At 45.0% G+C, this 19,921-nt stretch overlaps 1 protein-coding gene across 1 annotated transcript in view; it reads left to right on the top strand.

Moving 5' to 3' along the window:
* Hsd17b2 (hydroxysteroid 17-beta dehydrogenase 2) overlaps positions 1–19,650 on the top strand; it is a 56,679-nt gene extending 37,029 nt beyond the window's left edge. The window contains exons 3-5 of the mRNA XM_021640031.2: positions 1,660–1,845; positions 13,305–13,442; positions 19,246–19,650. Of these exons, the coding sequence (XP_021495706.1) occupies positions 1,660–1,845; positions 13,305–13,442; positions 19,246–19,589 (668 nt within the window). The 3' untranslated portion in view covers positions 19,590–19,650. The remainder of the gene's footprint in view (positions 1–1,659; positions 1,846–13,304; positions 13,443–19,245) is intronic.
* Positions 19,651–19,921: the final 271 nt, after the last annotated feature.

Genomic DNA, 19,921 nt, shown 5'->3' with positions numbered 1-19,921 from the left:
TAGAGGTTTCTCCTTAAAAGGTTATTAGAGGATATAGTTTTGCCTTCCTGCACACATACCTTGTACCAGTTCTGGCTGAATCGGCCCTTCTAGTCTTCATACTTGAATATGTTGAGAATGTGCTTGAATAGAAACTAAATATGATTGCTCCGGGGCCGGGGGGAGGGGGGGACGGACTTATACCACTGTTGGGAGATGGGAGTACATGCAGTGCTGTGCAGGTGAAAGGTTTCTGAAGTTGCTTGGTACACTATTTGGAGATGGGTGTGTGTGTGTAACACGTGAAGATGAAGAAACTAGGCTGCCAAGTTTATTGTTATCAGAGGGGAGGCATAAATAACCCAAAAGTAATTGAAAGTTCCAGTTTAAGTCATCGACTGCCTTGCCTGACTCAGAAGTATTGTATTCATTCTTTCCCACCCTTCCTTTAGGCGGTGGTTCCCTATTGTATTCTTGCCAAGGCTTAAACACTGCTCATAATCATGTTTGGATCCCCTCTTCCCCGCCCCACAGGTTGATATAATAATCTGGCAGGTAGTTCGGGCCTTGGGGTTGCTTGAAGAAACAGTATCCTAATGCACCAGGAGGGTTATGCAACACCGCTGGGGCCAGTGGTTCTCCAAGGATGCTCCAGCTCTCCAGCATCAGCCCCCATCTGGACTTAGCTGAGAGGCAGACGCTCAGGTCCCACTTCATGCCCACCTGGAATTTCTGCTGGTGGGGCCAGGAGTATGTCTGAACCAGTTGTTCTGGGATTCTGAGGTTAACCAAGGAGTCACATTGAACCAGGAAGTAGGAGTCACGGTGTTAGGGACATTGTAATTACCCCTGCTGTTGGTACTTTCCTTCTTGTTGCCAGGCTTTTAGCGTAGAGAAGAAGGAAGATGGTAGGTATCTCATCCTGCGGTGTGGGAATGGTTTCTGATGGTCTTTAGAAATACTCCTTTGAGGAGGAAACAGCTTTGAAACTTTAAGACAGTGGTTCTCAACCTTCCTAATGCTGCGGCCCTTTAATACAGTTCTTCTTGTTGTGGTGACCCCCAACCATAACATTATCTGTTCCTAACTCATAGCTCTAATCTTGCTACTCTCAGGGATCATTATGTAAATATCTGATATGCAGGTCTCTGTGGGGGTCGAGACCCACAGGTTGAGAACCACTGCCTGAAGACCGGGCACACTATGCCGGTCTTCTCCTGCTGTGCCAGCTATTCCCATGGACAGTGAGTACCCAGCTTCCCGGCTGTAAGAAACGGGCTACTAGGCAAAGGAAGGCCTGGGCTGGCAGGACATTTCAGGGAGTAAAGGTGCATGCCGCTAAGCCCGATGATCTGAGTTCAGTCAATATCGTCCACAACCTATATGTGCGCGCTACGGCACGTGTGCACCACCACCTCACACACAAAACAAAAACGTTAGAAGGAGAGGATCTCCAAAGCCACTGTTTACTGTTATACACATTTGTTCTCCTCACGGTGCCCCAGCAAGGGGGGAGGGGCGGGGGGTTAAGTCTGTGAGAAGAGACCCGGGTTAGGACGTTTGTGATCTGCCTGAAATCGACATTGCGAAGGGGGTTCCGTGGTTTCAGAACATGATATGTGAAACTCCCCACATGCTCCCGCCTCTCCTGTCCTCACAGCTGTTTCATTTTGTCCCCAGGGCTGTGGGCCGTGGTCAACAACGCTGGCATCATAAACTTCCCGATAGACGGGGAACTCATCCCCATGACCAGCTACAGGAAATGCATGGCTGTGAACTTCTTCGGGACGGTGGAGGTCACCAAGACGTTTCTGCCTCTACTGAGAAAATCTAAGGGGAGGCTGGTGAACATAAGCAGCACGGCAGGTGAGTCAGCCTGGTGGCAGGCGGTCAAGGGGTGACCGTCACGAGGTGTGCACTCTCTGTGGGCTACACAAGAGAGCAGGGCGCACAAAAGCAGGGCTGGGTCACGCAGTGAGTCAGTGTGAGTGTTCACGGTTGACCTTTCTCTCCTTTCAAATCCTCTCATGCGAAAGTCCTACTCTATTCTCTGTTAATTACCATGTTCATCACTGGGGATTGACGGACGTCACGTAGGACAGCACAGCTCAAGGTACGGGCGCCTGGCGCTGAGGGCAGCCTCTCTTCAGCCTTCTCTGAACACAGCACTCTGCTGTTTCCTGTAAGCTGAAACGGCTTGGCTCCGTGCCCACCTTGGGCACCCTGGGTCTACCTGACAGGGTTGACTGTGATGTTGCCCTCACCTTTGTTGGTTGGGTCCCCGGGCAGGATGTATCAACAACCTGGCTGTCTCACTTTCTATAAGCAACAGCCTGTGTGTGGAAAGTACGTCATACCCAGGCGTTCCCCAGGCCGTCCTCAGCTTTGGGAGATCTTCTGGTGTTATTTCTCAGGTTTCTGCAAGGATGAGAAGAAAGTCAAAGGGGTCTGGGCTCTCTGGGCTCTGGACTCCCAGCTCCCTTCTTTTGAGATGGACACCAGTCTTAACTGCTAATATTGGGGTGTGTGTGTGTGTGTGTGTATGCGTGTACATGTGTGCACACATGCCTATGTGTATATACTTGCACACATGTGTGTGCACGTGTATATGGAGCCTGGAGGTATTTTCTACATTATTATTATTATTATTATTATTTGACAGGATCTGTCACCAAATCTGGAGCTTACTAGCGCAGATAGACTGCCCAGCTAGCAAAATCGAAGGCTCTTTTTGCCTCTACCTTCCTAGGACTGAGGGATATGTCATCCCCCCCTTTTTAATTGAGGGGACTGCATTTGGACTCGGGTCCTCATGCTTGTAAACACTTTACCAACTAAGCCACTTTCCCAGCCCCCAACCAACATGCAACACTTTTCCCTTTGTCTTTGTCTTTTATCCTTTCAAACAATTTGGAAACTTACCTCTTGCACTTTCACGGCACCTCCTCCCCACCCCCCGGTACTTCTGGCAGAGCCCCCACACATTTCCTCCCTCATTCACTCAGCGAACTTCTACTGAGGTGATTGCCGAGGATGCTTTTCTCTTTCTTGTCTTTGTTCTTACTTCAGGCAGACCCTTCCTTCCCATGAGTCTAAGTGGTCTCAGAGTGTGTGCTGTAGACCTAGGACCTCGCAGGAAGTAGCATCAATAAATAGGTCAACAAATGCAGTTGGGCCTTGTGGTTCCTGCCTATAATCCTAGCACCAGGGAGGCTGAAGATGGAGAATAATGAGTTTACACTAAACTTAATTGCCTCTGTCATCAGTTTGGGTACCACAAAGGTTAAAATCAAAACAAGAGTTTGGGGAGGTGGCCTCAGTAGTAAGATGATTGTCTTACAGTCATGAAGACCTGAGTTCAATCCTCAGAACCCACATGAAAAAGCCAGGTGTGGTGGCATTACCCTTATAATGCCAGCACTGTGGAGGTGGGACAGGTGGATCCATAGGACTTCCAATCTCTCTCTCTCTCTCTCTCTCTCTCTCTCTCTCTCTCTCTCTCTCTCCCTCTCTCTCTCTCTCTCATTCTCTCTCTCTCTCACACACAAATTGTTCACCTGAGGATTGACATTTGAGACTGTTCTCTGGCCTCCATACACACATGCACCCATGTGTACCTGCAGACACAAGAAAAATCCACACATGTGCATATATGCACACATATACACAAAGCAAAAAGAAAAAGAAATTCAAACTTGTGAATGAATGAAAAATGAAGAATGGATGGGGCAACTTGGAAACTTGTAGCAGGGGCTGAAGAGATGGCTCAGTGGTTAAGAGCCTTCACTGCTCTTATAGAGGACTAGAGCCCAGTTTCCAGCACCCACTTAAGACAGCTCACACCCAGTTGTAACTGTAGTTCCAGGGGATCTGATACTCTCTTCTGGCCTCTGCTGGTATCATGCTCAGGCCCACACCCCCATACACATGTACATAACTTAAACTCTTTCAAAAGCAAGAACTTACACCCCGTAGACTGCCCTTCTCTGTGTCTTCTGCTTGGCTTGTGACACTCTGATGGCCACAAGTTCTTGCAGTTTTCGTAACTTTCCAGAGTGTTAAAGCAAACCACATCATCTTGCTTCTAGCCTCAACCTCCGGTTGCGTGGTTTTGCATCTAGCCTTACCGTTACATTTACTTAGGGTCAGTACCAGGACATTGCATCTGCAATCAACTCTACTTTGGGCCTCCCATGCTGGCTCTCCTTATATCTCTCTTCTCCTCTGGCCTCTCACATTTCCAAGCACGGAACCTGCTTGGCTTTGTTCCTTTCCAAGCCTCCACCAAGTGTTTGAAGTGTTCCTTCTTCAAGCCCAGCTTTATCTCAGAGAAACTCAGGAAGCACATTTGGAGGGCACAAGAGCCACGAAGGACTTGGTTGAAAGGTCATGGGATAGTAACAGGAAATCGGGAGATAGAGGGTAGGGGTGGGGGCTGTTAGAAGACAGAAATTCAGCTTCCTGAAGATCCATCCCCCCTCTGTATTAATTTGCAAAGGCTGCAGAACAGAAGCATGGCCAAGGACTGGGTGGCTTAGACAGAAGGTGTTTCTTTTCTGAAGGCTGGAAGTCCAAGACAAAGGGGTCAGTAGTGTTGGTTTCTGCTGAGGTTTCTCTTGTGGGTTTTCAAGGCCCCTTTGTGATGTACCCTTTTCTACTCTTCCTGTCTGAACTTGTATTCCTGCTGTCTCTTCTTAGGCAGATGCCCATCAAACCGACTTAAGGACCTATTAGAGACCCTAATGGTCTCTGTAAATGCCCATAACACTGAGAGTGAGGGGTTCATTCAGCACACAAGGTTGCAGGAAATGTACACAAAATTCTATCTGTAGTATATTGGTGAGGGACCAAAGAATTCAGCAGAAGTTATAAAGAGGAATTTCTTGGACCATCGTGGAGAATTTTGTGACATAATAAAAAAATAATTTGAAGAAAAGTAAAGAGCTGGTTTAGGGCAAGGGAGATAGCTCTGTCTGTAAAGCCTGTATTTGGATCCTCAGAACCTGTGTGGGGAGCCAGCTGTGGCAGTATGTACCCATAATCTTAGCACTGGGGAGATAGAGACAGGTGGCTCCCTGAAGATCATTTGGTAGTCAGCTTAGATGAATGGGTGAGCTCCAGATTCAAGAAGACCTTGTTTCAAAAAGTAAGGTGGAAAGAAAAATGAGGAAGACATCTAGTGCAACCTCTGGCTTTCACATGCTTTCACATGCACACATACTTGTGTGTAGTGTGTACATATCTCTTCTTACCTTCGCAGGCTTCTGCTTGTACAGGGTGCGCAGAAATTCCCACAGGCACACATATATACAAATAAATAAAAGCCATAATTATTTTATAAAAAGGTAACCCATAATCTACATAACCACAGGCGTCAGCACTCACTGTGCCGTCAACTCCATGCTGCCGTTCTTGGCGATACTGCCACGAGAGTGGTTTTGAAAAGCGTCATTGTGACTGGTTTCCTGTTCTGAAGCAGGGATCTTGGAAGGAGAAAACAGGGAGCTAGTCACTAGTGTCTGCTTTCCAAAGCGATCCTGTTTATCTGGACCTGGCAGACTCTCTGGAGTCTGAAATCCCTGTTACCCTTCCTGGAACGCTCTACAAGCCAGAAAGAGTTGAGCTGGAACGCAGAAAGTCTATTCACATAGTTTGTGACTGTGGGCTAATAGCACCAAGGAGGCTAATGCTGCTGTGAGGAGGAAGCTGGTCTGATGAAGAGAGGGAGAATTCACCCACAGGCATTTCTGAGTTGGTGGTAGTTCATTCTAGCAGCAACAGAGAGCTAGTACACCTGGTTTGACATGGATAGCAGATCGAATGCCTATAGGCCCTTTCACAGATTCCTTACAAGAGCGATGCGTCTATACTTCCTACCAAAATGCTGGGCTGACTTCCCTTTTCAATACCGAACACTAGTGGTTAGTCATGGTTCACTGTGCCTCAAGCTGTCTCAGCAGATGTCTTGATGATATCTTCTGTTAACTCTCCACTAGATGCCTAACACTCTTCTTCCAGTAAGGAACATGTCTAATGGATTGGTTTAGCTCTCTCTGTGGGCAAACCTTTGTTACCTGTGTTTTATGCTACATGCCAGGCCAATCCCAAACATTTTCCTTTTCTCCAAATCTGAAGACCCAGTCCTCCCACTTTTGTGCAACCTGAGCATACATGGAAATATCTTTAAACCCATTAAATCTCCTCACGCTTATTTTAAAGTGTGTGAGTGTGTGTGTGTGTGTGTGTGTGTGTGTGTACATTTGTCATGGTGAATTTGTGGTCAAAAGACAACTTTGGGGAGTCAATTATGTCCTTCTACCAAGTGGGTCCCAGGGATTGAATTCAGGTCCTTGGGCTGGGAAACACGTGTCTTTACCTGCTGGGCCATCTCACCAACCCTCTATTCAGTCTTTACACATTCCTAAATTAATTACTAGTTCTTCAATCATCCCACAAAGTCGAAGCCAACTGCAGAGAGCATATTTTCTTAAACACTTAGTGGAGAGAAGAGGGAGAGGGTAAATCTCATACGCAGATCTTCTTTAATGAAACCCCCTCCCCCCCCGAGATACTTCTCTGCTTTTCAGCCGCTGCCATCCCACCTCTGGTCAGCATCCTTCTTCTGTCTTCTCTAGCTTCTAAATCTTGACTCGTCTCTTCTCTGTCTCCCATGCTCTTCTTTTCAGACACTTACAGCACATTCCTTTCACTGGTTCTTAGCTCTTCAAGCTGATCTGGGAACCTCAATAAGTTCTGCCTTTCTTAGGATGCAGTGGTAAGCCGAGGTGGAGGAAGGATTGATGGTGTACACTGTAGGCCATATTGATTTCCTATCTGGAGCTCTTACAGACTGAAGAAATAGTCAGCTTCTCTAACTGCCCCCCTCCTGTCTTCACTCACCCTTCTCTTCACCATCTCCTTCCCTAACTCCTTCCTTTCCCTTGGGAATCCCCTTCTGCCCTAGGACCTTGATCCATGAATTGTTCTCTAGCAAGTTGTCAAGCATTTCCTCCCTGTCAAAAGCTGGAAGTTAGAAAGTTCAGAATCTGCTCTACTTCTTAGTTGAATGACACCCTGCCATCTCCACATCTCTCTCTAGAGTAAAGGGAATGGGGGGACTGAGCACATACCCACTCAGGGGCACTCTCCTGTAGTAGCATATTTTTTTATCTCAGCCACACACGGTTAGCTCTCCAGCTCTAATCCCAGAAAAGCAGTTGGATAAATATTTAACCAAGTTTTTAGAGAACTGAGAAAGATCTGCAATTGTCCAAGAGTGATCTAAGAGCTTTTCCCAGCCAGTTTTCTTCTTAGGAAACCAAAGCAAATATTTGTATACAGCTACACAGTGTCTCTAAATGAGAACGGTTGAAAACAACCCCTTCTGGAATGACTTGGGCTTCAGGGGTTTCGAGTCAGGGAGGATCTAAATTTTTCTCTTGTTATCAGATGGTGACAAGGGGCAGGGTGCTTACTTATCTTCTATTTTAGTATGAGCCGTCATGTGGAAACTATGAAGAACCTGGGAAGTCTCAAAATTAGGTTGTGTAAGGAAGTCAAGCAGCTCTTCCCCTGACCTGCTGACATTTGGGGCAGGAGGTTATCCTATGCATTGTGGGGAGTTTAGAAACACCCATGTCTTTGATCCCCTAGAAGCTGCCACACCCACCGCCCCTTAGTGACAAAACCTAAGGCTCTGCCACTTGTCTATATGGTGGCCACTTTGTTAAGGGGCAAGATTTTTTTTTCAACATTGTTTTCTCTCAGTAGAATAGGGAGGATTTGCAAACATTGAGGCCTCTGAGTCTTGCATTCCTCCTGAGCCAAGGAGGAATTGGTTGAAACATCACCAAAAGCAAGCAGAGCAGTGTCAATATCTGTGGATCCCTTCCCACAGAACAAAGTACATACAGTGCCCCATCACTGTGTCCACATCAAAACTAAAGAAAAGAACACATGCCGGTGAGGATGTGGAGGGACTGGAATCCTTATCCCCTCCTGGTGGAAATTGAAACTGGGGAAGCTGCTGCGAAAAACCATTAGCCAGTCCCTTAGTAAGTTAAACAGAGAACAGGAGGCCCAGTAATCTATTCCTAGGCGAAAAGAATAGAAAGCAAGGGCTTCAGCAGGAACTGCTACACAGCTGTAAATGGCGGCATTACTCACAAAAGCAAAAGGTGAAAACAACCCAGATATCCATCAATGGGTCACTATGCAAATGTGGCACAGAATAGACATAGAATCTCAACAAGACATTGAGAAAGAGTGAATTATTGATTCATGCTACAGTATGGATGAAGCTTGAAAACATCATAGAGCGTAGCATCATGATTTCTAGACAGAAGACGGACATGGATGGGCCAAGCAGCGTGTGATTCTATTTCTGTGAACTGTCTGCAATGGGGGAATCCATAGAGACAGGAAGCAACATAGGTGGTTGACCGAGGAATAATGGCTTAATGGGTGTCAGCGTTCCTTTCGAGGTGATGAGAATGTTCTAAAAGGCAGAAGTGACTGATGGAAGTGTTGATTGGACTAAACAATTGGAGGCCCAGAGCTGAATGGACTAAATGCTACAGAGTCATATACTTTAAAATATTCATATAGTCAATTTTGTGTTATGTAATCTTATGTTTATGTTACGTGCTTTATTACAATAATAGATTTTCTGGGTCCCAACCCCATATTTCTGACTTAATGGGTCTAGATTGTTCTAGAGTGGGGCCTGAGAATTTATGCCTCTACTTCTGGCTCTTGCTCACTTTTTGGAGAACAAGGTTCTGGACCTTGATCTTGTGGCACCCGCAGATCATCATAGTCTCAGAGACCTTCAAATAGCAAGGAAACCATTACATGCTGTTGGGAGTTTCTGTTGATCATCCTCAGGGGAATCAGCAGGCCTGACTCTCTTGAGCTCATGGGAAGGGTTTGAGCAGACTTTGTCAACTTCAGTCCACCTTAGAAGAATCAGAAGCTAGGTGAGAGACCTCATAATGTTCTCCTGAGATTAGGTCTGGGTGGCCCTAGCTAGGCGAGGTACCGGAGAGTGAATGAGCCATCCTGAACTTCCATCTTTCCTATGTAGCCCCTGGGAAAGGCTGTTGTTTTCTGCCCCCTGCTGTGCTGCTTGGGGAATTCATTTGAGAAGCTTCATCTCTCCCTTAATTTCCATATAATCACACCTTAGCTTCATGCTACAAAAGGGAGTTGGGGGAAGGGACCCTGGGACTGGGGAGATGGCCCAGTAGTTAAGAGCTCCTTTTGCTCTTGCAGAGGACCCAGTTAGGTTCCCAGTGCCCATATTGGTCAGCTCACAACTGCCTGTAACCCCAGTTTCAGTGTGATTGTCTAGCCTCCATGGGCTCATGTATTCATGTGTACATGCTTGCAAACAGACACCCATGCATAATTAAAAAATGGTAAAATCTAATCTTTAAGAAACTTTGGGCAGAGTGCAGGGAATCTTATGAAAGAAGGGGGAAATAATAAGACCTGGAGAGGACAGGAGTTCCACAGGAGAGCAACAAAATTAAAAAAAAAAATCTGGGCACAGGGGTCTTTTCTGAGACTGATACTCCAAACAAGGACCATGCATGGAGATAACCTAGAACCCTTGCTCAGATGTAGCCCATGGCAGCTCAGTGTCCAAGTGGGTTCCTTAGTAAGGGGAACAGGGACTGTCTCTGACATTAACTCAGTGCCTGGCTCTTTGATCACCTCCCTGTGAGGGTGGAGCAGCTTTGCCAGGCCACAGAGGAGGACAATGCAGCCATTCCTGATGAGACCTGATAAAAACAAGGGTCAGAGGGAAGGGGAGGAGGACCTCTCCTATCGGTGGACTTGGAGAGAGGCATGGGGGGAGATGAGGGAGGGAGGTTGGGATTGGGATGGAATGAAGGAGGGAGCTACAGCTGGGATATAAAATGAATAAACTGTAATTAATATAAAAAATAAAAATTTAATAAAAAAAGAGACTTGTGGGCTAGAAGGCTGTTAGGTGAAAAAGTTGGGTAGTACCAATAATAGGAAGCCTTGCAGGGTGCCAACTTTATGCTGGTGCCATGCTAGCCGTTTAAATTCGTGTCAACTGTATAGATGCAGGTACTGTCAGTAGTTCCCTCTGTGTGTGTGTGTGTGTGTGTGTGTGTGTGTGTGTGTGTGTCTGTCTCTCTCTCTCTTTTTGTGTGTGTCATATGTGTTCACATACATGAAGGACAGTCTTGACTACTTTAGGTATTGTTCCTTGGACATTGTCCAGTCTTCCTTCCTTCCTTCCTTCCTTCCTTCCTTCCTTCCTTCCTTCCTTCTTTCTTTCTTTCTTTCTTTCTTTCTTCCTTTCTGGCAAAGTCTCTCATTGGTCTAGAACCCACTAAGTAAGTTAGGTTGACAGACTGTGACAAAATTGGTTCCCTTCCCAACACACATGAGCACATGGTCTTTACATGATTGTTGACATCTGTCATCTAACTGCTTCCTTTTTTTGGTGCAAAAGTCAAAAAAAGAGAAAGTGGGTTAAGGGGCATACTCTTAGTTGTGTAGCAAGTACAGACAGATCATGGGGTTTAACTGTATGTTCCCCTTTTCATCATTTATATGAATGGTGGAGATTGGCCAGCCAGGAGGCATGGTATTAGATAGAGGCTAATATATGGACTCTGGAACTAATACTTCCTGTGTTCGAATCCCAGCTCTATGTCTACTCAGTTTGCTTAAAAAAGAATCTAGTCCCAGGCAGTGTACCCTAGTCATTATACTGTGTATTCCAGCCTTGTGTAAGTGAAGTCTGTTCATGATGGAGGCACAGGAGGGGATGGTAAAAGCTCATCCACCAGCAATGGTGTGTGCTGAGGAAAAGCTATTAATGCTTACTTTTAATTACACAATTATTATTATGGTGGTTATTATTTAACCCGCTATCATATCAGTAAGAGACACAGGCACCTGTTAGATTCCTAATATACCTATAAACTGGAACTAGGCAGAAACTAATGCCCGAGGCTACCTTGTTATCTCCCAGCCTCATATCCCACGCCAGTTGCTTTAATTATTCCTATCTGGGCTACTTCCCATCCAAAACTCTCATAAATACTCGCACATGTTTTCCATCTGGGCTGCTTTTCTCTGTCTCCTGATCCTCTGAGCAAGCTCCTCCTGGCCACATGGTTCTTTATGCTAACCCATGGCAGTCTCTCTTTTTTTCTCCTCTCCTCATTCTCTCCTCCTCTTTTTCTCTCTCCTGTGATCTTCCTTTTCTTGAAGCCCTTGGACAATTTTAATCCCTTTCTCTTGCTCCTCCTCATCTCCTGAGTTAGTCTGCATGGCAGCCATAACATAATACCACAGACGGCCAGCTCAAGCAGCAGAAATTTATTTTCTTTCACTTCTGGAGGCTGAAGTTTGAAGTCAAAATGCCAGTAGGGTCTTGTTCTGGCGAGGGCTGGCTTCCAGGTTGCAGGCACTTCCTCCTCACTGTTTTCTTATATTATGGACACACACACGCACACACATGCACACACACTCAGAGACAGAGCGAGACAAAGAGACAGAGTCAATGACAGACAGAGACAGTTAAGAGAAAAAGACAGAGACTGTGACAGTGACAGAGACAGTCACATACAGACAGATACAGATACATGCACACTCACACAGAGAAACTGAGAGAGAAAGGCAGAGAGGCCGAGGCCAAGAGACAGATAAGTTTCTCTTATTATAGATTAGTTTGCATTTTTGGAAGTTTTACGTAAATACCATAATAAAGAGCACACACTCAATTTTGTTTGGTTCTGTCACTCACTGTAATTACTTTGAGACCTCTCTGTGGCTATGCATACTAAGTTCATGCCTTTTAATGGCTGGGTTGTATTCTACTGTAGCCATTCACCAAGTGAATCTTCTTTGGCTAAGGAAATCATTCTCAATACTAGAGGTCATGTCCTGGTCCTGTTTTCTTTGTGCTCTGAGACTTGGGTATTTTTCATCTCGCCAGAGTACCATTGTTTCCCCACCTAGAACATATCTGGATCAGTTCCTTGGTTCCTTTAACCAACTGGCTAAAAACAGAAGGTTTTTTGTTTTTGTTTTTGTTTTTTTCTTTCTTTCTTTCATGGTGCTAAAGGCCACAAGTCAAAATCAAAGGCTTAGCATGACTGCACCTTTCGAAGTCTCTGGAGGAGAGTTTAAGCTCTCATCTTCCATTTTCTTGTGGCTGCAGATGTCCTGGGCTTCTCCCAGGAGACCCCAAACTTGTGCTTCTGTCTTCATGTGGCTTTCCCTCCTGTGCCCCTAATGTCCCATCCTTTGCTTTCTTAGGGCTCATTCAACTTCATCTACTTATTTGGTTGTTGTTATTATTTGTTTGTGTGTAACCTGTATGTGCAGTGTGTGCGCATGTTTGTATGAGTAGGTGTATCTGTGAGCATGTGCTTGGGAAGGCTACAGCTTGCTGCCAGGGCTCTTCTTAGATCATTCTCTATCTTACTTTTTTTTGAGACAGGGTCTTTCTCTGAACCCGGAGCTCATCAGCTCCCCTAGGCTGACTAGCCAATGAGTCCTAGAGATCTGCCTGTCTCTGCCTGTCCAGTGATGGGGTTACAGACATGCATCATCACACTTGGATTTTTACATGTGTGCTGGTGAACCATCTCCCCAGCTCCTTAAAGGCTTATTCTAGTCTAGAACAACCTTACCTAGTGATTACAGCTTAATCACATCTTCAGAGCCCTTTATTCCAAACAGATAGCTTCACACTTTCTTGTTTCCTTTGAGACCGTGCCTTCTAAAGCTCTTCCTTTGTCTGCAACCTGGCCCAGCTTAAGGCTCAATGTACTAAAGTAAATGTGATATAGGCAGGGCAATGGACATTTGTTCATTCACAGACTAAGTTATTTCTCATGCTCTTTACAGAAATGCCCCATAATTCGCCATGGTATATGTTGCTCCTCATTGCAACTAGTATTGAGTTTATTGTTGGATATTGCCATAATGGGCAGAAGTGTATGTAACCTTATCCAACCTTTCCCCCCACCAAATGATACATTAGGTGGACCTTCAGAATGAAGGCTGATAAAGCTGAAGGCCTTGAGTGAGTAGAGTAGATGCTGTTAACCCAACATCAATCACATTTCATTTAGAAGTAAATACATCCAGACAGTAGGAGTAACCAAGAATATGAACTCACCTGGATTCAGCAGGACCTTGCATACCTTTGCCTGACCTGGTTACTGTTGACATCACTTCCTGGAATGCAGTCAGATACTTTAAATATGTATTGGATGAGTGAATGAAAATATCAAGCCTTATTTTTTTTTCTCCCATTTTTCCCACAGGCAGAATTCCATTTCAAATGATGGCAGCCTACATCTCAACAAAGGCAGCGATAACCATGTTTTCATCAGTCATGAGGATAGAGCTTTCCAAATGGGGAGTCAAAGTTATTACCATACAACCAGGAGGTTTCAAAACAAGTAGGTATCTGAGCTCAAGAACTCTGTGATATTCACCTCAAGAAGGACCCTGGCATTTTCTGTGGTCAGTTAAGACAACTCTCCAGGGTTGACGGAGGTGAATAAAGCCAGGCATCAGCCGTGATGACTCGTTTTATTCAGTAGGAGCTAAGTTCCAACCTGACTGTGTAGATGTGATTCGGATGGTTTAAATAGTTTATTTCTAATTTATCTTTATGTGTGTGAACATGTGTCTGTTTCTGTGTGCACGCACATGTGTGCAAGTGCCTGGGGAGGCCAGAAGAGAATGTTGGGTCCCCTGGAGCTTAAGTTATAGGCAGTTGTGAACCACCTTATGTGAGTATTGGGAACTGAACTCTGGCTTTCTGCAAGAGCAACAGGCACTCTTAACCACAGAGCCATGTCTCCTCCTCTGCCCTGGTTGTTTAAATGGGGCTGAGTGAGTGGAGAGCACAAGGCTTAGCCAAGGCAAAAGTATAAAAGTACAAAGGCTTGATAAGAGTAGAGGTCATGACTTTAGGCCTCTACCCCTCTACAGAAACTGGGAGACAGGTCTGATCCTTCAGGAGGACTCTTCAAAGGAATAAGCTCTGAGGGCCTTGAGCTGCCCTGGATACATAGACACACAACTGAAAAATCTTTTGAGTGAATGCTCCAATCAAGAGAGGCGAGGAGCCTCCATCAGAGGTGTGTTTGCCAGGACAATAGTGAGTTGTCCTGGCCACGATGAACCCTCTCAAGCAGAAACTCATGTCTTTCTAGACTAGTCCTGATACTCCTATTGCTGGCCTAGTGTGTGGTCAGCCTCTTCACGCAGGAGTTTGAAGAGCATTAGCAAATGCTCAGTGGGCAGGCGGGCTTCAGCTAACCTTTGAGAGGCATGTGCCATGTCCCTCTGTGGATGAGTCCCTTCTCAGTTTCCTTCCTGGAAGTAGATGAGAGAGCTCAGAATCTGTAAACAAACAGAGGGCATGCTGAGTGTGAGCCTAGGTCCCCTGATGCCTCCTTTGAACATGGACTTCCTCATGGACCCTTTTTCTCTGCCCAAGATATATTTGCTCTGTGGGAGCACAACTCAGAAACAACCCTGATGGACTCACTGATTTTCCCAAGCCATCTAAAACCCTACTTCCAATATGGCATCCATCAGCTTCTTGCTGGGTTTGTTCATTTAGACTTAGCGATTTGCTCTTAAATAAACTGAGCGGATACACGGGAAACATTAGCATCCCATTTCATCCCTGTAAGGTGGCTTTCTTCCCCAGCTTCTCTGTGTTTTGGAAACAGCATTTCTTCCCTCTCCTTTAGAGAAGAGGGCCACCTCCTTCCTTCATGGGGGTTGTTGTCCTTTCCCATCCCCTCCTTGAACTTCTGAACTCTGGCCAGAGACAGAAGGCTCATCCATTTTTTTTTCCTGGACCATAAAACATCTAATAGGTCATGCTAGTGAGGGTGTGAGAAGAAAGTCTAATAAGGACCACAAACTGGAAGGTATTACTTGCCAAATGCACAAGGTAAAATTTATAAAGAAAAACTGAACCTCTGGCCTGAAGCAGTTGGAAGATGGGAACCTCACCAGGCTATGGAGGAGGCTCAGAAACCATTGGTAACATAAAAATGGATATTAGCCATATATTCTGAGAAGGGGGAATCAATTGAAAATGGAGAGAAGATGACATTTTTTTGGGGGAGGGGCTTCTAGCCAAACTCCTCAGCAAGGAGGAGAATTGAGGGAAGTTGATAGACAATAACAGATTAAAGCCAGACAGGAATAGAAGGCAAATCGGGGTGTTCCAGAATGGGGAGAGCCAGCAGGGAGCTGGTGGGCCAATGAAATGTCAAACTGCATTTTTTAAAATTTCTTCATTGGTGTGTGTGTGTGGAGGTGCATACATGCACGCTATGGTATGTACATGAAGATCATAGGACACTTTGGGGAGTTGGTTCTCTCTTTCCACAATAGATGAAACTCAGGTTGTCAGACTTGGTGGCAAGTCTTTCTGGCCTGAACCGGACTTGACACCTGGCAGCAGGATCAAGGGTTAGGTTAGGCCCATGAGGCAAAAGAAAATTCCAGCCTACCTATGTAAGGCTCCCTTTGAAGAAAAGCTGGTGTTAATTTACACTTTAAGGGGCTAGGGAAGTCTTGCTGCTGACGTTTCTGGGAGCTGCTCTTACAAGGCACCGCCTGCTGTCACACATACCTGGTGGAGTTGATCTGACTGTTTCCCCTAAGAACTGTATCATAGACACAGGGAAAGGTATGACACTCACCGTTTACCAACTTAACACAAGCACTCGTGTACTTAGATCAGCAAAGAAACTAGCACCTGGAAGACCCTTGACAAGCCTTCCCCTTCTCAGTACCCACCTCCTCTCATCTTACAACGGTGATGTGTTGATTTTCTTTGAAGGCCTAAGTCCTGCCAGCTACCTTCAAATAGAAATTTGGCTTTACTAGCTTGGGGGGATTAACATTTGTGTGTCTGTGGTTGCCTGGATTCTTTTGTTCAATGTTGTGATTTTACAAGTCACCTATGTTGGGTGTCACTAAAATTCACTGTACACAAGAAAGTGTGTGTATGTGTGTGTGTGTGTGTGTGTACTGTGCAATGAGCAAATTGGTGAACTCAACATCTCCATTTTCTTAAACTGTAATTGTTCTATTGGGAATCTCTTCTAGCTCTTTATTAAGCAGATCCAGGGCAGGCTCGGTTGACAGTCTCTTGGTGAGGGTGCTGAGGCAAGGTGGGTAATACATCCCTGCGCAGGCTTCTGGCACACACAATGAGGAGGAGTGTGGGCACAGCTCTGGTGCTGTCTTTCAGGCTATTTCCGTTTTGCAGTTGATACTTGACTTGCTCCCTGAAGGCGGGGGAGGGGCAGGGGCTGGGGAACAGAGGGCAGGATAGACAACAATGCCCTGGGTTTATATTTAACTGAGAAAGAAAGGAACTTTCCAAGAAACAGGCACTGAGCTTCTGAAAACAGTCAAGGACATTGATCAGGTATTTTTCTAGTGTCCTACAATAAAAACAGCTAAAGTGTTGCATGCCTAGCACATATTAAACACACCAGCTTCCTGCACTGTTTCACTCAGTTTCCGTTTGTGAAGGAGGCAACAGAATATTTTCATATTGTTCTTGTAGTAATAAAAAAATATCAATGTTCAAGTTAAGGACTTTCCCAGCCACAGAGCTGATACAAAGCAAAGATAGGATTTTGAGTCAGGCTAGATTGACGGGGTATTGCTTCAAAGTACCAGGGATGCATAGGTTATGTGTGCCTAAAGTAATATTGGTGATGTTAGCAAAAGCTGTTGGCTTTATCACCTCCAAGGTAGACTTGGGGGCTCTAGACAGTGTATTCTCAAATGTGGTTAGCCCAGGAATAGGTGAGAGAGAAGAATTTGTGGGTAAAGCCCACTTGATGCCAAGGCTGATGACCTAAGATCAAACCCCAGGGCCCGCATGGGGAAAAAAGAGAACCGATTCTGCAAATTGTCCTCCGGCTTCCACACAAGCATCTTGGCACATAGGCCATCCCTACTCCCTGTACAACACTCAGACAGACAGACAGACAGATGACAGACAGACAGACAGATAGATAGATATTCTCTAGTCTTCAAGATCAGTGATTGCAGAGAGGTGGGAGAAGGGACGTGACATGTAAACAAGTATGTTTTGCAAGGTTCAGTTTCAATAGTTGGGTAATCATTTCTCTACCCGCAGTGCCTTCATAAAAAGAAATAGGCCATGGGATGCTCGCTTGCATTCTCCCAGCATCCCTGGACTTCAGGGGTTCAACACTTCATACAGTAGCAAATGAAGGTGCATCCCACAGCCAGCCAACTAGCAGGACAGTGTGCTTTTGAGGGGTAATCTGGTAGTAGTTACTAAAATTAAAAAAAATGCTCATGTTTTTTAACCAGCTGTCTGCACTTTGGGGACTCCAGCCTGCAAATATAAAGCCTACGTACAGCAGGGTATATGATGTAAGTCTGTGGACTTGAGTGTTGCAGCGGCAAAACCTAGCAAGGGCTGGCTGGTAATGCCATGACGGAAAAGTAGTCAGCTGAGAGCTGTTCAATGGAAACTCTATTGCTGCACTTTAAATCACAGCTAATGTCTATAGTCATTGACTAGGAAAATGCAGAATGCACCTTTCTGTTCCTTCTTGATAAAAGAAAATGCAGGTTTCTCTATGCATAAGTACACAAACAAGGAGGAACTGTAGTGGGGCACACCAAACCATTAGCTACAGCAAAGAAGACTGACTGACCTTAAAGCACTCACATTTGCTTGTTACTTACTTATAACATAAGCAGGCATTGCTGCTGCATTTTAAAGTAATATATTGTATTTAATTTCATATAATAAGCAGGCATTGTCTGCATGTTAAAATATATTTCTACGTAATCATGTCATTTACATAATAAAATTTAAACATGTGTTGAAATTATATTAAGGAAATATTTAATGTTTAAAATTACATACAGAAGGTATTTTAAGCTGCACCCTAAATTTTCAGTACAGAAGAAGGAAATGTTGTATATTTAATAAGTCCCGCATATACGATTATTTATGTGTTTATGCACACAGAATAGATCATACATTGTAGACATTATGTTTTGCACATATAATTACCAAAAGACATGTGCCAGAATGCTTGACACAGCCATATCTGTAAGAGCTGCAAAAAGAAAAACAACACAAAGATCTGTTGTAATATATTGGATCCACAAGTTTTGGCAATATTTACGCAACACAAAGCTATGAAGTAAAGAGAATGGGCATATCACATGTGGATACATCACACACACACACACACACACACACACACACACACAATGTTGAGTCAAAAAGCTGACACCAAAGAATAAGTGTTCAAAACAGGCAAAATGAGCCTGCCCTGTTAGTGAGGACAAGAGGGGACCTTGAGGTGAGCACTGTTCTGTTTGTGGACTGGTTGCTTATGAACTCAGCTATTCAGCTTGTGAAGCAACCATCCATCTTTATCCTATTTTGGTTTAAAAGATTTCTTTTGTCTTATACACATGTGTGTGCCTGTGTGTTTGTGCATGCTTCCGTATATGGAGGTGCCTGGGGAGGTCAGAAGAGGGTGTCAGATGCCCTAAAGATGGAGTTATGGGCAGTTGTGAGTCATCTGGTGTGGATGCTGGGAACCAAGGCAAGGTCATCTGCAAAAGCAGCAAGTACTCTTAACCACTGGGTCATTTCCCCAGCCTCATGTGTAGGTTGGAAGATGACAATCAGTGACATTATCAAGCATGCATTGTGAAAGGAATATACAGAGCTCACCAGTTGGCTTTAGATGCCTCACTGGTGTGGGAATACTTTCTCTCACTCGCAGCATTCCTTAGTTGGCTGTAGTTCTTTGTGTAGGGCTGGGGCCTTATGGGACTTCCTTGTCTACTCTGGCATGTCTAAATGTTCAGCCTTGAAAAAAAAAAAAAAACCAAAACATATGAGTAGCCTTATATAGACTCCGTAAAGAGAGGCTATAAATTAAAAAAAAAAAAACAAAAACAAAAACAAAAAAACAAAAACAAAAACAAAACTTTAGGGAGAGGCATATGGGAGGACTTAGAGGAAGGAAAGGGAAGAGGGAAATGATGCAATTATATGATCATCTCAAAACTGAAAAGAAAATTGGCTTTTAAAAAAGTCGTTCATATGCGCCCATCTTCTCCAGCAGAGCCTGGCTCATGATCCATTACCTGCCTCCTCCGTTCGGCCTGGCCTTCCCAGCTTCTGAGTCTTCCTTTCTTTCTGTGTTCCAGACATCTTTGGCTCACCTGACACTTGGGATAAGATGGAGATGGAGATCCTGGAGCACTTGTCCAAAGAGATGCAGGAGGACTATGGCAGGGACTATGTCCGTGCACACAAGAACCACCTCTTGACTATGAGAGACTTGTCCGGCTCAGATATCACCCCCGTGCTGCGGGATATCGAGCTCGCCATTTCTGCCAAGAACCCCTCTCCCTTTTATGCCCCAGGGAAAATGGCTTACCTGTGGATCTGCTTGGAAGCCTATTTCCCAACCACTGTATGTGACTTTGTTATGCAAAGGTATTTTGGTCCAAAGCACATACCGAGAGCTCTAAGGGATAGCAGGTTTTAAGAATGAGGCCCCAAGGGGGATGAAAGGGAAACCTCTTATTAAACTCATTTTCTACCTCAAATCTTGAAACGTGTTATGTTTCCTGTGACTTGGTGGCAGGAGGACTGGAGAGTGGCAAGGAGCACCACTGGGAGAAACTGCTGAGACCTTCTGCCACCAGACACCTGTCAGAGACAGGCTTTCTTCCAGATGTTGGACGTTCAGGCCTAGACCACTTCACGACAGGGATATAATGACAAACCAAGTCCCTGGAAGTTTCCCCTTTCCCAGCACGTACAAATGTGTTTACACCATGCTGGATTCTGCAAAGCGTGCACTGGCATTATGTCTCA

Source organism: Meriones unguiculatus, chromosome 10 (genome assembly GCF_030254825.1).
Source record: "Meriones unguiculatus strain TT.TT164.6M chromosome 10, Bangor_MerUng_6.1, whole genome shotgun sequence".
Classification (NCBI taxonomy): domain Eukaryota; kingdom Metazoa; phylum Chordata; class Mammalia; order Rodentia; family Muridae; genus Meriones; species Meriones unguiculatus.
Note: the sequence above shows the minus strand (reverse complement) of the source record. Positions and strands in the feature narration are given on the sequence as shown.